Source organism: Arachis hypogaea, chromosome 8, assembly GCF_003086295.3.
Source record: "Arachis hypogaea cultivar Tifrunner chromosome 8, arahy.Tifrunner.gnm2.J5K5, whole genome shotgun sequence".
NCBI lineage: Eukaryota > Viridiplantae > Streptophyta > Magnoliopsida > Fabales > Fabaceae > Arachis > Arachis hypogaea.
In genome coordinates, this window is record NC_092043.1 from 32,751,109 (window position 1) to 32,766,602 (window position 15,494).

At 34.7% G+C, this 15,494-nt stretch overlaps 4 protein-coding genes across 7 annotated transcripts; 2 read left to right on the forward strand and 2 right to left on the reverse strand.

Moving 5' to 3' along the window:
- The first annotated feature begins 1,284 nt into the window (after nucleotides 1–1,284).
- Nucleotides 1,285–3,063, forward strand: LOC112707058 (cytochrome b6-f complex iron-sulfur subunit, chloroplastic). Its single transcript, XM_025758617.3, has 5 exons — nucleotides 1,285–1,962; nucleotides 2,043–2,275; nucleotides 2,366–2,483; nucleotides 2,556–2,738; nucleotides 2,825–3,063. The coding sequence occupies exons 1-5, from the start codon at nucleotides 1,732–1,734 to the stop codon at nucleotides 2,924–2,926; spliced, it is 867 nt and encodes a 288-aa protein (XP_025614402.2). The 5' UTR covers nucleotides 1,285–1,731; the 3' UTR covers nucleotides 2,927–3,063.
- Nucleotides 3,064–4,469: 1,406 nt separating this feature from the next.
- Nucleotides 4,470–7,625, forward strand: LOC112707060 (equilibrative nucleotide transporter 3). Of its 4 annotated transcripts, none has more exons than XM_025758618.3 (10): nucleotides 4,470–4,635; nucleotides 5,312–5,373; nucleotides 5,472–5,576; nucleotides 5,749–5,904; nucleotides 5,991–6,134; nucleotides 6,219–6,324; nucleotides 6,419–6,591; nucleotides 6,674–6,834; nucleotides 6,929–7,187; nucleotides 7,274–7,625. In XM_025758618.3, the coding sequence occupies exons 2-10, from the start codon at nucleotides 5,338–5,340 to the stop codon at nucleotides 7,379–7,381; spliced, it is 1,248 nt and encodes a 415-aa protein (XP_025614403.1). In that variant the 5' UTR covers nucleotides 4,470–4,635; nucleotides 5,312–5,337; the 3' UTR covers nucleotides 7,382–7,625. The 4 variants fall into 4 exon arrangements, with proteins under 4 accessions (XP_025614403.1, XP_025614404.1, XP_072057801.1 ...); XM_025758619.3 differs by having other exon boundaries at nucleotides 5,537–5,576; XM_072201700.1 differs by having other exon boundaries at nucleotides 4,626–4,769.
- A 1,181-nt stretch (nucleotides 7,626–8,806) lies between these two features.
- LOC112707061 (uncharacterized GPI-anchored protein At4g28100) lies at nucleotides 8,807–10,186 on the reverse strand. Its single transcript, XM_025758620.3, has 2 exons — nucleotides 9,322–10,186; nucleotides 8,807–9,228 (listed from the first exon to the last, which is right to left on the reverse strand). The coding sequence occupies exons 1-2, from the start codon at nucleotides 9,895–9,897 to the stop codon at nucleotides 8,914–8,916; spliced, it is 891 nt and encodes a 296-aa protein (XP_025614405.1). The 5' UTR covers nucleotides 9,898–10,186; the 3' UTR covers nucleotides 8,807–8,913.
- A 2,965-nt stretch (nucleotides 10,187–13,151) lies between these two features.
- Nucleotides 13,152–15,025, reverse strand: LOC112705273 (uncharacterized). Its single transcript, XM_025756108.2, has 4 exons — nucleotides 14,720–15,025; nucleotides 13,917–14,094; nucleotides 13,500–13,784; nucleotides 13,152–13,417 (listed from the first exon to the last, which is right to left on the reverse strand). Exons 1-4 carry the CDS (start codon nucleotides 15,023–15,025, stop codon nucleotides 13,152–13,154), a joined length of 1,035 nt encoding a protein of 344 aa, XP_025611893.2.
- Nucleotides 15,026–15,494: the final 469 nt, after the last annotated feature.

Here is a 15,494-nt window from a genome sequence, read left to right on the forward strand (position 1 = left end):
ACATTGGTCAAAGGTACATATAATTGTCATTGTGGTTTTTAAGATGTGGGAAAGCTAGCGAGCTAGTTCTTGGGAGGCTTTGGGATCCTGGCTTTATCACTCACTTGATTAATTATTTCATCAAGTCTTTAGGCGATAAATAAATAAGGAAGACAACAAGGTAATTAGCATCTCTTAAACTCTCAAAAAAATAATTTGTTAAGTAGAAATACACAAATTTATTTTTATCTTATGTTAAAATTTTTATTGGACCGTCTTCTCAAAATTTTTATTTTATTTTAATTTAAATTCTGACTGTCTTTTTTTAGACATGAAAAAACATTGTGTTAATATATTGTAATGGCAATTTGGAGATGTTAATTTTTTTATTTTAATTAATAAATCTTATCTTTAGATTTGACGTTAATAAAATTTGTTAAGAAATCTAATGGTTAAATTCTTTTTGAAATTTAAATTCAAAATTTTGTGGTGCACAAATAAAAAATTCCAATTTGTATTGATGTAATTTTTTTTACTATAAATTAAGTAAAAAAATCAGATTAAAATATTTAAATATAAAATAATAAATTTGAGAATTAGAATCCGTCTAATATCTTTGGCCGTTGGTCCACAAAAATGCATTACACCCCTCAATACAATACAGTGTTGGCTCAATAGACTAAAGAGTTTTAATTGAGTTAAGTTGGAGACATAAAAATTAAAAAGGTTTGAGACATTACTAGATGCAAAACGGCTTTTTCATGTGATTTCATCACTTGGAAAAAGACTTTAAAGAACGTTCTATTTCTTTGTGGTTGCTTCAATCTTGCTCTATCTATATCCCCTGTGGTACACCTTTCCTTCCTTTTATAATATATATCTACTTACATGAAATAGCTGAGGACTCTCCTTTTGCTTTGCTTCTTTGGTTTTATCTCCTTTGACGAAACCCTTAGATTCTCCTCTTTCGCTGCATTGATGCAAGAGAAAGCCTAAAGACACCCAATGTGTATTCATTCCTTTTTCTCTCTCGTTTCAACACTATTACCCGCCCCTTTTCCTCTTTCTCTTATCTCACTTACTCTCAACAATTATATATCTTATAAAAAAAAAAAAAAGTAAATTTAATCAAAGGACTATAAAATATTTCTTATAGCTGGTAATTAGATGAAGAATTCCAAGTTGTAACATTATAAAATACTTTTGAAGGCAACTCCACGCTTAATATAAAATGAAAATTCTTTACGGAAGAAAAGAGAGAGTAATATTATAGAACAACATGAGGGTAGTGAGTAGTGAGAGAAGCGCATGATGGATTGATAATAAGTGCACGAGGCACGCCATACCCCCCATGCAGATAACAACATCATTCTATGCCTTTGTGTTTGCAATGGAGGACATAGACAACGCAAACTAGTGGGCCTTTTCCTACCTACTTATTTGCGATACAATAATCTACAAATTGCAATGAAAACCCTACACATCTATCAATAACTTGTCTTTCTTTTCTCAATAGGTTTGATCATGCTGTTTTCTTCCTTTTCATAATTCTTTGGTATCTACTTACATGACGTTAGGTGAATACGAGTCACTTTTTTGGACTGGACCTAATTTATTAATTTTCTCTTGAATCTTGTAAAGGTCCAAAGAGCCAGTGTGTATATGGTTTTCGGTAATGGTTCACAAGCAGAGAAAAGGGCCGAAGCCCAAGATAAAGAGGGTTAGGCCCAATGTTGATTAGAGTAGACCCACATGAAGCATTATCCTCTGACCAAAAAAAAAAGCATTATCCGAAATTGGGAAATGAAGATGTGGCGATGTGGCAGCCACGTGGCAAGAGCACCTTATCCAAGAAAAACCGTTGCCTCTCGTTTAAGATTTTTAACCCATCATCATATCATCTCATCATCCTCGATTCATCTTCCTCTTACTGTTTGTGTAAGCATGGCTTCCACCACACTGCCCTCTATAGCCCCTTCGCAGGTAAACCTACACACGGTGTTTTGAGTTTGAATAAGGAATCATAATTATCATAACATGTTGGTTGGTTGTGTTGATTTCAGCTATGTTCTAGGAGGCGTGGGGTACTGTGCCCCTCATCGTCATGTTCAAGGAAAGAGGTGAAGATTGGGAAGGGAAAAGGGATGAGAGTGGTATGCATGGCGACGAGTATTCCAGCTGACAGAGTACCTGACATGGGGAAGAGACAGCTCATGAATCTTCTCCTCCTTGGTGCTGTTGCTCTCCCCTCTACTGGAATGCTCATTCCTTATACCTATTTCTTCGTCCCTCCTGGGTAATTCATCTTTTTTTTTTCTTTCTTCCTTCCTTCCTTTCCATTCACCATCATATAGAGAGAGAGTTTCATGCAAATGATTGATTACAGTTCAGGATCTGCTACTGGTGGTACTGTTGCAAAGGATGCACTTGGAAATGATGTGCTTGCAGACCAATGGCTCAAGGCGCATGGACCTGGTGACCGTACACTTACACAAGGATTGAAGGTATACACTATACATACATAGTTTTTCAAATTTTTCATAATATGAATGTTGTTCATGAGGTGTATTTTACAGGGAGATCCAACGTACCTTGTGGTGGAGAAAGACAGAACACTGGCAACATATGGGATTAATGCGGTGTGCACTCACCTTGGTTGTGTGGTGCCGTGGAATGCAGCGGAGAACAAGTTCATCTGCCCTTGCCATGGATCCCAGTACAATGACCAAGGAAGAGTTGTCAGAGGACCTGCTCCTTTGGTAAGCAAATTTTCAAAAATTCTTCACTTTTCTATCTGTGACTAGAAACAACACTAGTGAATAATTTTCTTGTTATTGGTGGACAGTCTCTGGCATTGGCGCATTGTGATGTGGATGATGGGAAGGTGGTGTTTGTTCCATGGGTTGAGACTGATTTCAGAACCGGTGACGCTCCCTGGTGGGCTTAGACTACTCTTCTTCCATTCTCACACCTCCCACATACACATATCATCATATGTAATCTATAATTCAAACTCTATCTCTTCTTCTATTCATATATAAACATGCTAGTATATAACATAAGATGGAACCTCATAATTCTTCTCTTGCATGTCTTCTTCACTTCCCCTGGATGCCATTTCCGTCTCTGAATTCCTCCCAATTTATATATTAAACTTTGTGTAAATACAAACTCGCTTAATCTCTAATACTTTCTTCAATAACAATTGGGATGCAAATGATGAGATAGATTCAAATCTATTAAAAAACCAAGTTCATTTGACTCAAGTGTGAATGAATCAAGTGCTTATACTAAAAGCTTAGAATAATATAATGCTGTCAAGTTTGGAAGTGGTAGCGGAATGAAATTTTAAATTGAATTAGTATCAATTTAGATTGGCTTATTTGAGTAAAGTTTTTTTTATTAAAAACAAAATATTTTTATTAAATCTTAAATATATTTTAAATTATTTAAGTACAATACGAAATGTAAAAACGTGATCTATCGATCCTTTAGACTTTCAAAATTTTACTGGAAATAGGAGAGTGGGTTGGTGGAAATAATTTGAATAGTATATATGAAGTTAGTTAGTAGTTTAATTTCCACCTTCACAACCTCATTGTCGTTCCTCAGCGTTGAAGTAATAGCCATGTGAATCCAACGAAGGGACTAATAAATGATTTTGCAATAAAAGAAAATTGAGGGATTTGAAAATTATTTCCAGTACGCCAACTTCTGTGGCATCTTGTACGTCATTGTAAATGTTGACTTATAATGGATACAAATGAATTACTAGTACTATTATTAGCAGTAGTAATATGTGTAACGGATGTGGATACATAGAAGAATAATGATGCATATGCCAGCCGATTGATTTGAATAACACTATTACACTAAGTGTGAGCATGATGGCAAAGTCAACGGTCCCATCCCAACTGCGAAATATGAAGTATGAACGCAAACCATGAGCCATTGAATTTCACGCAGCATTCATATTGATCCATTTATTTATCTACTTAAATAAATATTGGAATTTGAGTCTTAATTTACACTTATAATAATTTATTAATCGACGATAAATTTTTTAATAAAATTTAAATTCGTAACAAATTAATTTTTGATTTATCAAATTAAAAAATATCATATACAATAAAAAATATTTATGTATGTTTATTTTATATTTTATATTAATAATTAAATAATAACTGATTTGTAGTATAAATATAGCTTGATTATTTAATTTATTATGGTCATCATCGTCATCGATATGACAACTATTAGCATAATATTCAAAATGCTACTAACTGAAGAAAAAACTTGAATTAAGAAAATGCTCCGATAAAAAGAAAGAAATTGAATAAGAAAGAATTAATAGGATAAAAAAAATAAAAAAATATTAGATAAGAGAAAAATAAAAAAAGATATAATTTAAATTATTAATTTCATACTTACCAATTATATTATTATTATCTCTATTTATAATAAATAACACTAACTAATAGAATTATTCAAATTGAAACTTTGGACTCACTTTTACTCGTTATGGTCAAATGTTGTCCACCAACATGGTATCAAGAATAGATTAAGATTCTGGTTTATCCTAGCTAGAATGCGGAATCAGATTTCTTCCACTTCCATATGCTTCTTGGGAGAACCTTGCACGCAGTGAGTTGTAGAGTAAGTTTTTTCTTCATTAGTTAATCTGCTTTGCTTTCACTCTGTTGCACGCCAAATTATACCTTCACTACATCACACAAACACAATTGATATTTGATTTTCTACTTTTTAAATGGCACTATATGGAATTGCTGGTAACTTAGCTTGGTCTGCCCCCTTATCTGTATATAATATATGAGTATATGTATATGTATGCCATCATAAATTTTATTTATTCTTATTGATTGTTATTATCTTCAAGGAAAAATGCATATTTTTCATATAGGTGTATATTACCATTATGGCGCTTAGATTCTACTGATAATATGCAGATGCCACCAATTCTCTATATACTAATTAATTACTCTTATTTATATATATAGGCTCCGTACCCTCAGCTATTATTGATTAAGAAATAGTATATATTCCAATCAAAATGTTATAATTATTATCAATTTATGACCCCCCTCCTTTTTTTTATAGCATTTTCAACGTTTTCTGTTAATCAAAAGCCATGCTATTTCTTCTTTTTTATTTTCTGGGGTGATGAGAGTTATATGAGTTGCACATGGTCCCAGGACTGTTAAAGAATTCAATTTACAGATATTATGTGGTGATGGCTCATTATTATATAGTAGATAGTAGATATTATAAATAGATTAGGCTTCTTCATAAGTATAAATTTTCCTTCTTGTAGATTGAATAGAATCATCCACTGTAGCCATGGATAACAGTAGTGATGTTCCAGCACGTGTTCAGGTTTGTGTAGGATCTACTACTAATTATATTGGATCTTAGGAACACTAAAGCAAACGAAATTGTAGTTTCCATTTTTCTTTTTTATTTGGTATTAACAGGGAAAATATCTTGCAATATTTGTCTGCTGGCTTCTTGGCAATGGATGTCTTTTTTCATGGAACAGCATGCTGACAATTGAAGATTACTACGTTTACTTGTTTCCGGTAACAATTTTTTCATGTATTTTTCTGTTGATGGTGCTTCTCATACATCTTAATAAAAATTTATAGCAAACTTTGATAGTTAAGTTATTAAACTTTGAATAAATCTATAAAAATAGCCACGTATCTTTGTTATACACTATTGTGTGATTCTCATATTCATTTGGTTACGCAGAAATACCATCCTCCTAGGGTGCTTACTCTTGTGTATCAACCATTTGCAGTTGGAACACTTGCAATACTGGCTTATAATGAGGCCAAAATCAACACAAGAATCCGGAACCTATTTGGATACACACTCTTTTTCATAAGCACTTTATTGGTCTTAATTGTAGGTCCTCTTAAATTAACTTGTTTGTGAGTTTTGATTTCTTTTTAGGATGGTTTTGATTAAATCTTCCTGTCAATCTCCATTAGTTGGATTTAGCAACATCTGGTAAAGGAGGTCTTGGAACTTACATTGGTATATGCGCAAGTAGCGGCGCTTTTGGGGTTGCGGATGCTCATGTTCAAGGTGGAATGGTGGGAGATTTGTCTTACATGAGACAAGAATTCATTCAGGTTAACATGGGTAACATAATTAGTAATTTAAAGTTTAAACATGTAATGCATTTTTTTAAATCTGGTTTAAATTTCTTGTTGCAGTCTTTCCTTGCTGGTTTGGCAGCATCTGGTGCATTAACCTCTGCTTTGAGGCTAATCACAAAAGCTGCATTTGAGAATTCTAAGGATGGTCTTCGGAAAGGAGCAAGTAGGTTCTAGTTCTACTCATCAACACTCAAGTTACAGCTTCTTGACATCATAATCTTCTGTTTCTCTTATTGTTTTTTTACCTTTCCTTGCAGTTCTATTCTTTGCCATATCAACATTCTTTGAACTTGTTTGTGTTCTTCTCTATGCCTTTGTTTTCCCCAAAATACCAATTGTGAAGTACTACCGTTCAAAAGCAGCATCTGAAGGATCCAAAACTGTTTCAGCTGATCTTGCAGCTGGTGGCATAGAAACATTATCTGAAGAAGTAATAGCCTTTTATTACTTTCCATTGTGCTACACAAATTTCTTATTTTTCAAGATTGAACTTAATGCAAATTCCCCCCCAGGTTGAGGGATATGAAAAACAACCAGAGAGGAAGGGAAACCAGCAATTGTTACTAGAAAACATGGATTATGCACTTGACATGTTCCTAATATATACTCTCACACTATCCATCTTCCCTGGGTTCCTATCAGAAGATACTGGATCACACAGCCTAGGCACATGGTAACTTCATAAACAAGTTCTTCCATCAATTTTCCTCTGCCTTCATAACTAGACATGAACTCAGTATCATCTGACATTTCCAAATACATACTAGGTATGCTCTTGTTTTGATTGCAATGTACAATGTATGTGATCTGATTGGAAGATACATTCCACTAGTGAAGAAGTTGAAGTTGGAGTCCAGGAAGTTGATAACAATAATGATTCTTTGTCGGTTCCTACTTGTTCCAGCATTTTATTTCACTGCAAAGTATGGTGACCAAGGTTGGATGATATTCTTGACATCCTTCTTGGGCTTGTCCAATGGTTACCTCACTGTATGTGTTCTTACATCTGCACCAAAAGGTTACAAGGTGAGTTTTAATTTTAATATTAAAAACAAGTATACATCATACAGACAAGTTGTGAATGTGACACTGCTTTGGAACTTTTGTTGTAGGGTCCTGAACAAAATGCATTGGGGAACTTGTTGGTGTTGTTTCTCCTTGGAGGCATTTTTGCTGGGGTGACACTTGACTGGCTGTGGTTAATAGGAAAAGACTGGTGAAAATCAATGCATAATAAAGTCATGTGAATTTTTCTGATGAAAGGATTAGTTTCGCCTATTCTTTCTATGTTTTTTTTTTTTTTTGGTCTTGGAAACAAGTGTTTATAGTTTTATTTATTGTGGTGTAAGGCTAAACTGCATGCAACCTTTTTGGGTCATGCGCAATTGTGAATTATCATCAATTTGGGTTTATTAATCTACTTGGGTCTAAGGCTAATGAAAGATGGACAGCTTGATAAGCAAAGGAATTTAGTTTGAGCCCACATCAACAAAAGCTTTGTGAATTTATTTTTAAACGTGGTTCCGTTTATGTATATTTTTTTTATTTGATTAATCTGATGGACTTATGGTAACGTTTGAATTGAAGAAACAAAAAGTGTGACATGTGCCTCAATTGACAGTTTAATCCAGAATCAGCCGAGAGAAAGATCCACAAAAAAAAGCAGATAATCACTAAGATTTTACGGAACCACCGTTTACTTAGATTGTACAAAATTCAATGGAAGATAAAGATACTTAACGATATTTTTTTTAAAGATATTTTTTAATAATTAAAATTTAATATATATATATATGATTAATTAAATTGTATTATTTTAAATTAATTTAATAAAAAATCAATAAATTACATTTTAAATTAATTTAAATTAATATTTTTTATAAAAAATAATTATAATATTTTTATTATAAAAAAAGACTAAATTATTATTATTATAAAATTTGTAAATCTTAATTTTTTTATTTTTGTGTGATTATAAAATTAGAATTTAGAATTTTTAAAATTAAAATATATATAATAAAAATATTTTAATAATTTTTTATAATAAAATTATTGTAGTTATTTTTTATAAAAAAATATTAATTTAACCAATTTAAAATTTAATTTACCAATTTTTTAACTAAATTAATTTGTCTGATTTAATTTTGATAAAAATAATATGATTTAATTAATTATATGTATTAAATTTTAATGACTACAAATGATCTTTAAACAAAATATTTTACACATCTTTATTTGAGTGATTTCCAAATTCAATATCTTGATCCGTTTCTCTATTAAAAATATGAATCTTAGCTTTGTTTTCATCTACCCTTCTCGACCAACATACTCACTAATCAGTTCTATTCTAGGAAGCTGCTCCTCCCTCCCTACAAAAGTACTTTAGGAATATATACTATATAAAAAGACCAACATGGTACAAATCAATTAATTAAGTAATTAACTAAATCATATGATGAACGATATAAATCAAGTATTACTAAATCATCTGTATAAATTTAAATAATTTCTTTGAAATCAAATTTGATAAATAAAAAAGAATATAACTACCATGGGAGCTGAGAAGCAGAAATGTAAAAATTGTATGCATCTCATGGTGTCACAGCACAAGCAGCACGTAGAGACGAAAAAAAAAAAAACGTGAATGAAGATCCAAAATGTACGAGCATAAAAGACAAAAAGTCAGAATGAATCCGCATTGTATGTTTTTTGTCCAATAGCTTCACGGGACGAGAACCTGAAAGCGTTGATTTCAAACTGAGATAATGAGGACGATGGTTACAACAATATTAAGTACGAGTATCCAAAATAGTTTCACGGGGTGATATGAGGCGTGGTCCTTTTCTAGTTGGAGGGAATCAACGGCCAAGGGCATGTTTTCCTGATCAGGGCTGCATTTTGATTGGTGCGGATGAGCACTATACATGATGGCGCGCAACACCGCAGACACCGTTGGTATGTATGCGGTTTTGTTCTTCCTCAGCAGCCACGTCAGACCCATTAGCTGGCAGTCTCGCTTCAACATCTTCCGCCCCCTCTCATCCTTCTCCTTATTCTTCCCTTTTAACTGCCTCCCAATTACCAAATTAACATTAACATTTCAAATATTTTAATGTCAATATTTAAAAAAATATATATATATTTAGAAATGTATAGTGACCTTTTGAAGGGAAGAAAGGCATTTGGTGCAACCAGCGTAGGAAGAGTTTTGGCAATTCTTCTCCAAGTTGACAACAGCAGAGGTAGGGACAAGACCACCACCGTGACTGCTTCCACCGGAAAAGTTAAACGCCGCCGGGCAACTCAACGAGCTTATCCGGTGAAGCCTGATACCGCAGAAGCACGTTATGGCGTCGCAACTCGCGTTTGGTTGCGGAATCAACACGCTCCTGTTCTTCAGTGACTCCTGCAGCGTCTCCACGCACTTCTGAGAGTCGTCGTCCGGCATCATGGGTAGGTCTCCGGCCGAGGCCGGAGGAGGAGAGGGGGGAAGCTCGAGAGCGGACCTGGCGTGAGCGGCGAAGAGCCAGGCGGCGAGAACAGGGCAGCAGCGGCTGCGGTCGAGGGTGTCGCCGGCGCAGGCTTGGTTGACGCCGCCGAAGAGTTCGTCGGAGAGGTCGAGGTGGCAGATTTGGGTGTCAGGTTGAAGGGGGAATGAAGGGACGGTGGTGGAGGAAGCGAGAAGCGGTAGTGAAGAAGTGATGAAGAAGAGAATGATGGGAGTGAATGATTGCATCTTTTTAGTGTGTTTGAGTGAAACTGTGAAAGTGGTTCTTCTTTGGTGAGAGTAGTAACTTAGTAGTGCTGTAGGGACATAATATTATGATAGTAAGACCTATGGAAAAGTCTCTCACAAAATTTGGCTGCTTCTCTCCAGATATTTGGATGATCTTCCTTTATTCTTCTAACAATCAATTGAATAAGAAATTCGTTTTCAACTTTAGTTAATTTTAATACATACACTATGATGATCAATAACACTGTCAGATTTTTTTCTATAATAAAATAACAAAAATTATTACTTCCCCAAACATATTTTTTAACTTTAATTTTTTAGATACGATGTTTTTTTTACATTTAAACCCAACGAGTTTTATAAAAATTGGCAAATTCACCTAATTCCCTGGCAAAGTCTATAAATTTTATAGAGTTCATCTAACCACGCGAACTCGGTATAAAAATTTTTATTGAAACACGCATTTTAATCCATATCATTGTCTAGAAAATAGTATATAGATTATACAGGAGAACACAAAAATACACGAACAACAAGCATAGTTTCTTCAAGGTTTTTTTTAATTATAAATTAAAAAAATAAGCAATATTTAACAATGACAACTATTATTATCGTTTCTAAAAATACATAGATATATCGAAATAAGCCATATTTAACCAGAATTTTTTAATTATAAATTAAAAAAGATTCTTGAAGAAGCTATGTTTGTTATCCGTGTATTTTTGTGTACTTCTATGTACTGTTTGTAGATCTATATACTATTTTCCAGACAATGATATAGATTAAAAGTGTGTGCTTCATAAAGCTTTATATAGAGTTTGTTGGGGTTAGGCGAACTCTATAAAATTTAGAGTAAATGCCTTTTTGGTCCCTAACGATTTGTCCGATGGACTTTCCACCCCCTAAGAAATCTAAATACCCAAATCGATCCCTATCTATTATGATATCTGTACGTTCCGGTCCTGCAACCGGTTCCAAACAGGTCACTGGCTGATGTGTCAGTAACTTGTCCACATGGGTTTCTCTCCTTCATAATTGGGACAAATCGCCCCCTTAACCTTTGTTGAAACGTTGTGTTTCATTATGAGCAATTATCTCCTGGGTGTTCATAGTTATTTAGGGTTTTTTCTTTATTCTTCATTGTTTTCAATTGTGTGTAGAGTGAAGATAAGGACTTTTCTCCTGAAGAACAATATGGTTATGAAGTCAGAGACTCTTCTTCACGAACCGTGGAGGAAAGCAATGAAGTTGGGAAGAATTTGTGCTGGAGTCCGACTCTGGGTTCCACTGGGAGTATAGGAGAAAAGGCAAACCAAGGCAAGAAAATATTTGTAGCACCCAGATGTCATTGTGGCACATATGCAATATTGTTTCAATCTAGCACTGCAGAAAATTCGAACAGACTTTTTTTTGGTTGCTCTTATTTTAAGGTAATCATTTTTCAATTTTAGTTTTGTTTCAAAATTCGTTGCCATTACCATGGAGTGTTATTTGTTGCAGACCGCAGCTCCACATTGTAAATACTTTGCATGGCTTGATGAATATGTTGAGTCATATTCACATAAAGCTTATGCCAATCAGAATGGTGTGGCTGAAAGTTTGAAGACGATGGAAGAAAGATTGGAGGCACTGGAAGTAATGATGGCAAAGCAGAAAATTAAAAAAATATTTGGAGGCGCAACACTAAATGCAGAACCTTAACCACTTTTTTAATTGGAATTGCAGTTACACTTATAATTTCATCAATTTGCAGTGGATTAATTGAAAAAAATGTGAATTTGATTTAGTGTGCAAAGTTATGTAAATAGAAGACAACTACTTAATAAATTATTGTTGAAATTCATAGCTTGTATGAAGACAACAACTGATGTTATGATTATTTACTCTAATTCAGTGATACTTAAATTATTTTATTTCATGTAGTTATTAGAATTTAAAATAGAGTATTGAGATATTATCATATTGTATTATTATGAGTTTGTGAAACACATGTCTATGAAGATAACAATGTAAATAAATATTCAAATCTGTGAGACATTTGGAATTGCACTCCAATTCCTGAGAGTTTCATAAAAGTTGAAACCAACATATAAAGTGATTAAATGATTCACAAACCAAAACATGAGTGTTTTACAAAAAGTTCACTCCAAAATATGAACAGCTCCAGAGTTTCACTCATAAGACCATGTGTATTTTTTCAACTTGATACTAAAACAAAAACAAAAAAAAAATTGACTGTATCTCTAAATCAACTTTGAGTATTATGTAGACTTCAAATCAGAACCTAATCATAACATCAACACTATAACCAAAATAACTAAGATAGAGTCTCCCCCTAAACCAAAGTTCTACATTCCCTAAACAACATAATATCCATATAGCAAGTTTGATCACTGGTTTTTTGGTGGAAGCTTCATTCCTGGAGTTGGAATGAACTTGAATAACCTTGATGAGGTCCCAGTGCTAGCTGCTGCCAAAGTTTCATTGGAGATTGCATGAGAGGTTCTCTCTAAGCCTTGTCCTTCTGGTTGGACTTGTACATTGTGAGGAGGTTCGTTGGGTTGCATTGGAGGACCTGGGGGCCTTCTGACACTCTGTTTGGGCCTAAACTTTGGAGCTGCAGAATGGGGCTGAGCCTTTGATGACTGAATTGTGGCCTGATTCATTGGAGTAGTTTGATCAATTCCTGAAACCTGGTAAAACAATAGTGAATCACATTTGGGCTCCAAAACTACATCTTTTGTGTTTAAAAAAAAAAAGTTAAGAATTATGGTGTGTCTATTTACCTCTGCAGTTGGGGCATTTTGTGAAATATTTATCTCATCTGGCTCTACATGCAGCTTCTTTGGTATTTTTTCTTGTTTTTCCTAGTCGTATCCTGTATGACAGAAACATGTTTCGCAGCCACATATGTTTTCAAATATTAACTCAGTGTGAATACTCAAAGACACAACCCAAAATGTATACGAGTTACAAAATACTTGTCTAAAGAAAAAAACTTACAAGAGAGTCCAGGTTAATAGGTTCAAGTTCTTCAACATGTATGTTATTTACACTACCATCAATACCAGCCACATTCCCTATAGGGGGAGGGGCAGGAGCTACATTTTCAGTCATTACAACCAAATCTTTGCTAGCCGCTTTTGCCTTCTTTCTTTTTGGTTGCTAGTCAGGTTTAGCTGGTGCTTCCTTGCATGTTTTATAATAATGCCCCTTCTCCCCGCATGTGCTACACGTTACCTGAAAAGTTCTTCTCACTTTGTCCCCTTCACTGGAGGGGGAGGGGGTGCACCAGATTCAGTCCTGCGTTTCTTTGGACGACCAGCTGGTGTTACTATCCTGGGGGGTTGTGGCTTTGGATGGTCTGTCTTCTCCCAAAATTCTTCGCTGTTCACTAAATTTACACACAAGTCATATGTTTTCCTCACAGCATCCATAGTGAGATAAGGGCTCAAAAAGTCTTCGGCAGCCTTAATTCTCAACTTAGAGATAACAGCAACTGCGTGGACACATGGCATCCCTATACAACAGCAACAAAAACATGAATATGATGCGCTAAAAATTGTGAAAATAACAAGACAAGAATTATAATTAATGTTTACCTGTCAACTGCCATGCATTGCTAGTGCATGTATGTTGTTGGAGATTGACGCCCAATTTGTGTTTTTCCCTAGTAACTTTAAATAGAATCCTGTCATTATCTCCGCTCCATTGTGCATTCCATTTATGACTCTGTGGTTTAATGTGCTTGTCAAGTCTCCACTGCTGCGCTGGTGCCAGTTTTCCAGTGCACCTCCCTAGAATCCTCTTGTGCTTGCCTATCTTTTTCATTATTGTACACCTTATCTCTTCACACATTGTTAGAATCGGCTTCTCCCTAGCCTCAACTATCATAGAATTTCAAACCTCACACATGTTATTGGTGAGGCTGTCATTCTTCGGACCATAACTTAAATATGCCTTGCACCAAACTGCTGGGTCAAATTGATTCATATACTCCCATTCTCCGCGACACTCACTTTTAAACTTCTCCATTGATGCTTTGAACTGCACCTGAGTAGTGCACTTGGCAGCATGCCATAACAGTCCATTTACCTGCTTGTTATTGAATTTTTGTTGAAGATTCTTCCAAATGTGCAACACACAATTTTTATGGTGTGCATAGGGCATGACTTCCTTTGTTGCACGCATAAGTCCCTGCATTTTTGGTTTAAAAACCAAATATGTCATTTATAATTGTTACATACATCTAATTATAAACCAATTGCTGGCAATAGAAGTCACTGGTATAAACCAATTATAAGTCATAAACTAATTATAAGTCAATTATGTTGTGCAGAATTGCATTTATAAAACTGAAAATGGCATGTCAATTATAATTGTTACAAACATCTAATTATAATCCAACATGTGCAACAGAAGTCTATAGCCATAAACTAATTATAAGTCAATTATAATGTGCAGCATTGCATTTATAAAACTGAAAATGGCATGCCAATTATAACTGTTACAAACATCTAATTATAATCCAACATGTGCAACAGAAGTCTATATCTAATAAGACAATTATCGTGTGCAGACTTGTATTTATAAAACAATATCTAATCATCTAAACAATATCTACACTATAATCCAACTATACTCTACAGAATTATAAACAATATTAGAATAGGTTGGCAAATGTTGTTACTTTCTGTTGGTCGGACATGAGATTCCATCCGCGCATTTGATGGTCTCCCAAATCATCCTGAAGCCGAGTTAAGAACCACATCTAGTTCTCTGTATTTTCTGCTCTTGTAACAGCATATGCAATAACGAATACATGGTTGTTAGCATCAAGTGACATTGCAGTTAGGAGTTGGCTTCCATAATATCCCTTTAAAAAGCATCCATCTAGGCCTATTAGTGGTCTACAACCCTTAACAAACCCATTTCTGCACGCATCTAAGCATATGTAAATTTTGTCAAACAGCGGTAGAGATTGCGAAATTGGGTCAACACACATGTCAGTCGTGCTTCCTGGGTTACTCCTGTGCAACTCTTGTAAATAATCCCACAACTTCCCATATTGTGCCTTGTCATTCCCAACAACAATTTCCCTAGCTGCTTTCAAAGCCCTTTGGATCATTTTTGGATGGACCTAAACATTGTAGTCCTGTTTCATATGCTCCTTGCTTCCCTCGATGTCAGCTTAGGCTGTGTTGCCAACCTTTTTTCCAGCTTATCTGTGACCTATGCCCTATCGGCCAAGTTTCTTCCACAATCCCTTCCACATGTATGCTTGTTGTGAAATGTTTTTATCTCAAATGCCATTGTTTTTTAGTTCCTTGCCACAGAGGGCAGTTCTCCTCCACACATCTAGCCCTGACCCTCTCCTTCTCATTCTTGATATACATGCAATCTCTTCCATCCCAGACAAATACATCCTTCAAGGCCTTCTTAAATCTCTCTATACTAAAAAATTGCATTCCAAGCTCAAACTGAACCTCTCCATATTCATTTTCTTCATTGAAATCAAGTCCGTGCATTGTTCTCTCATCCTCAGAAGATACCGGATTATGACACTCTTTAGAAGCATATTCATAATTGTAGTCATC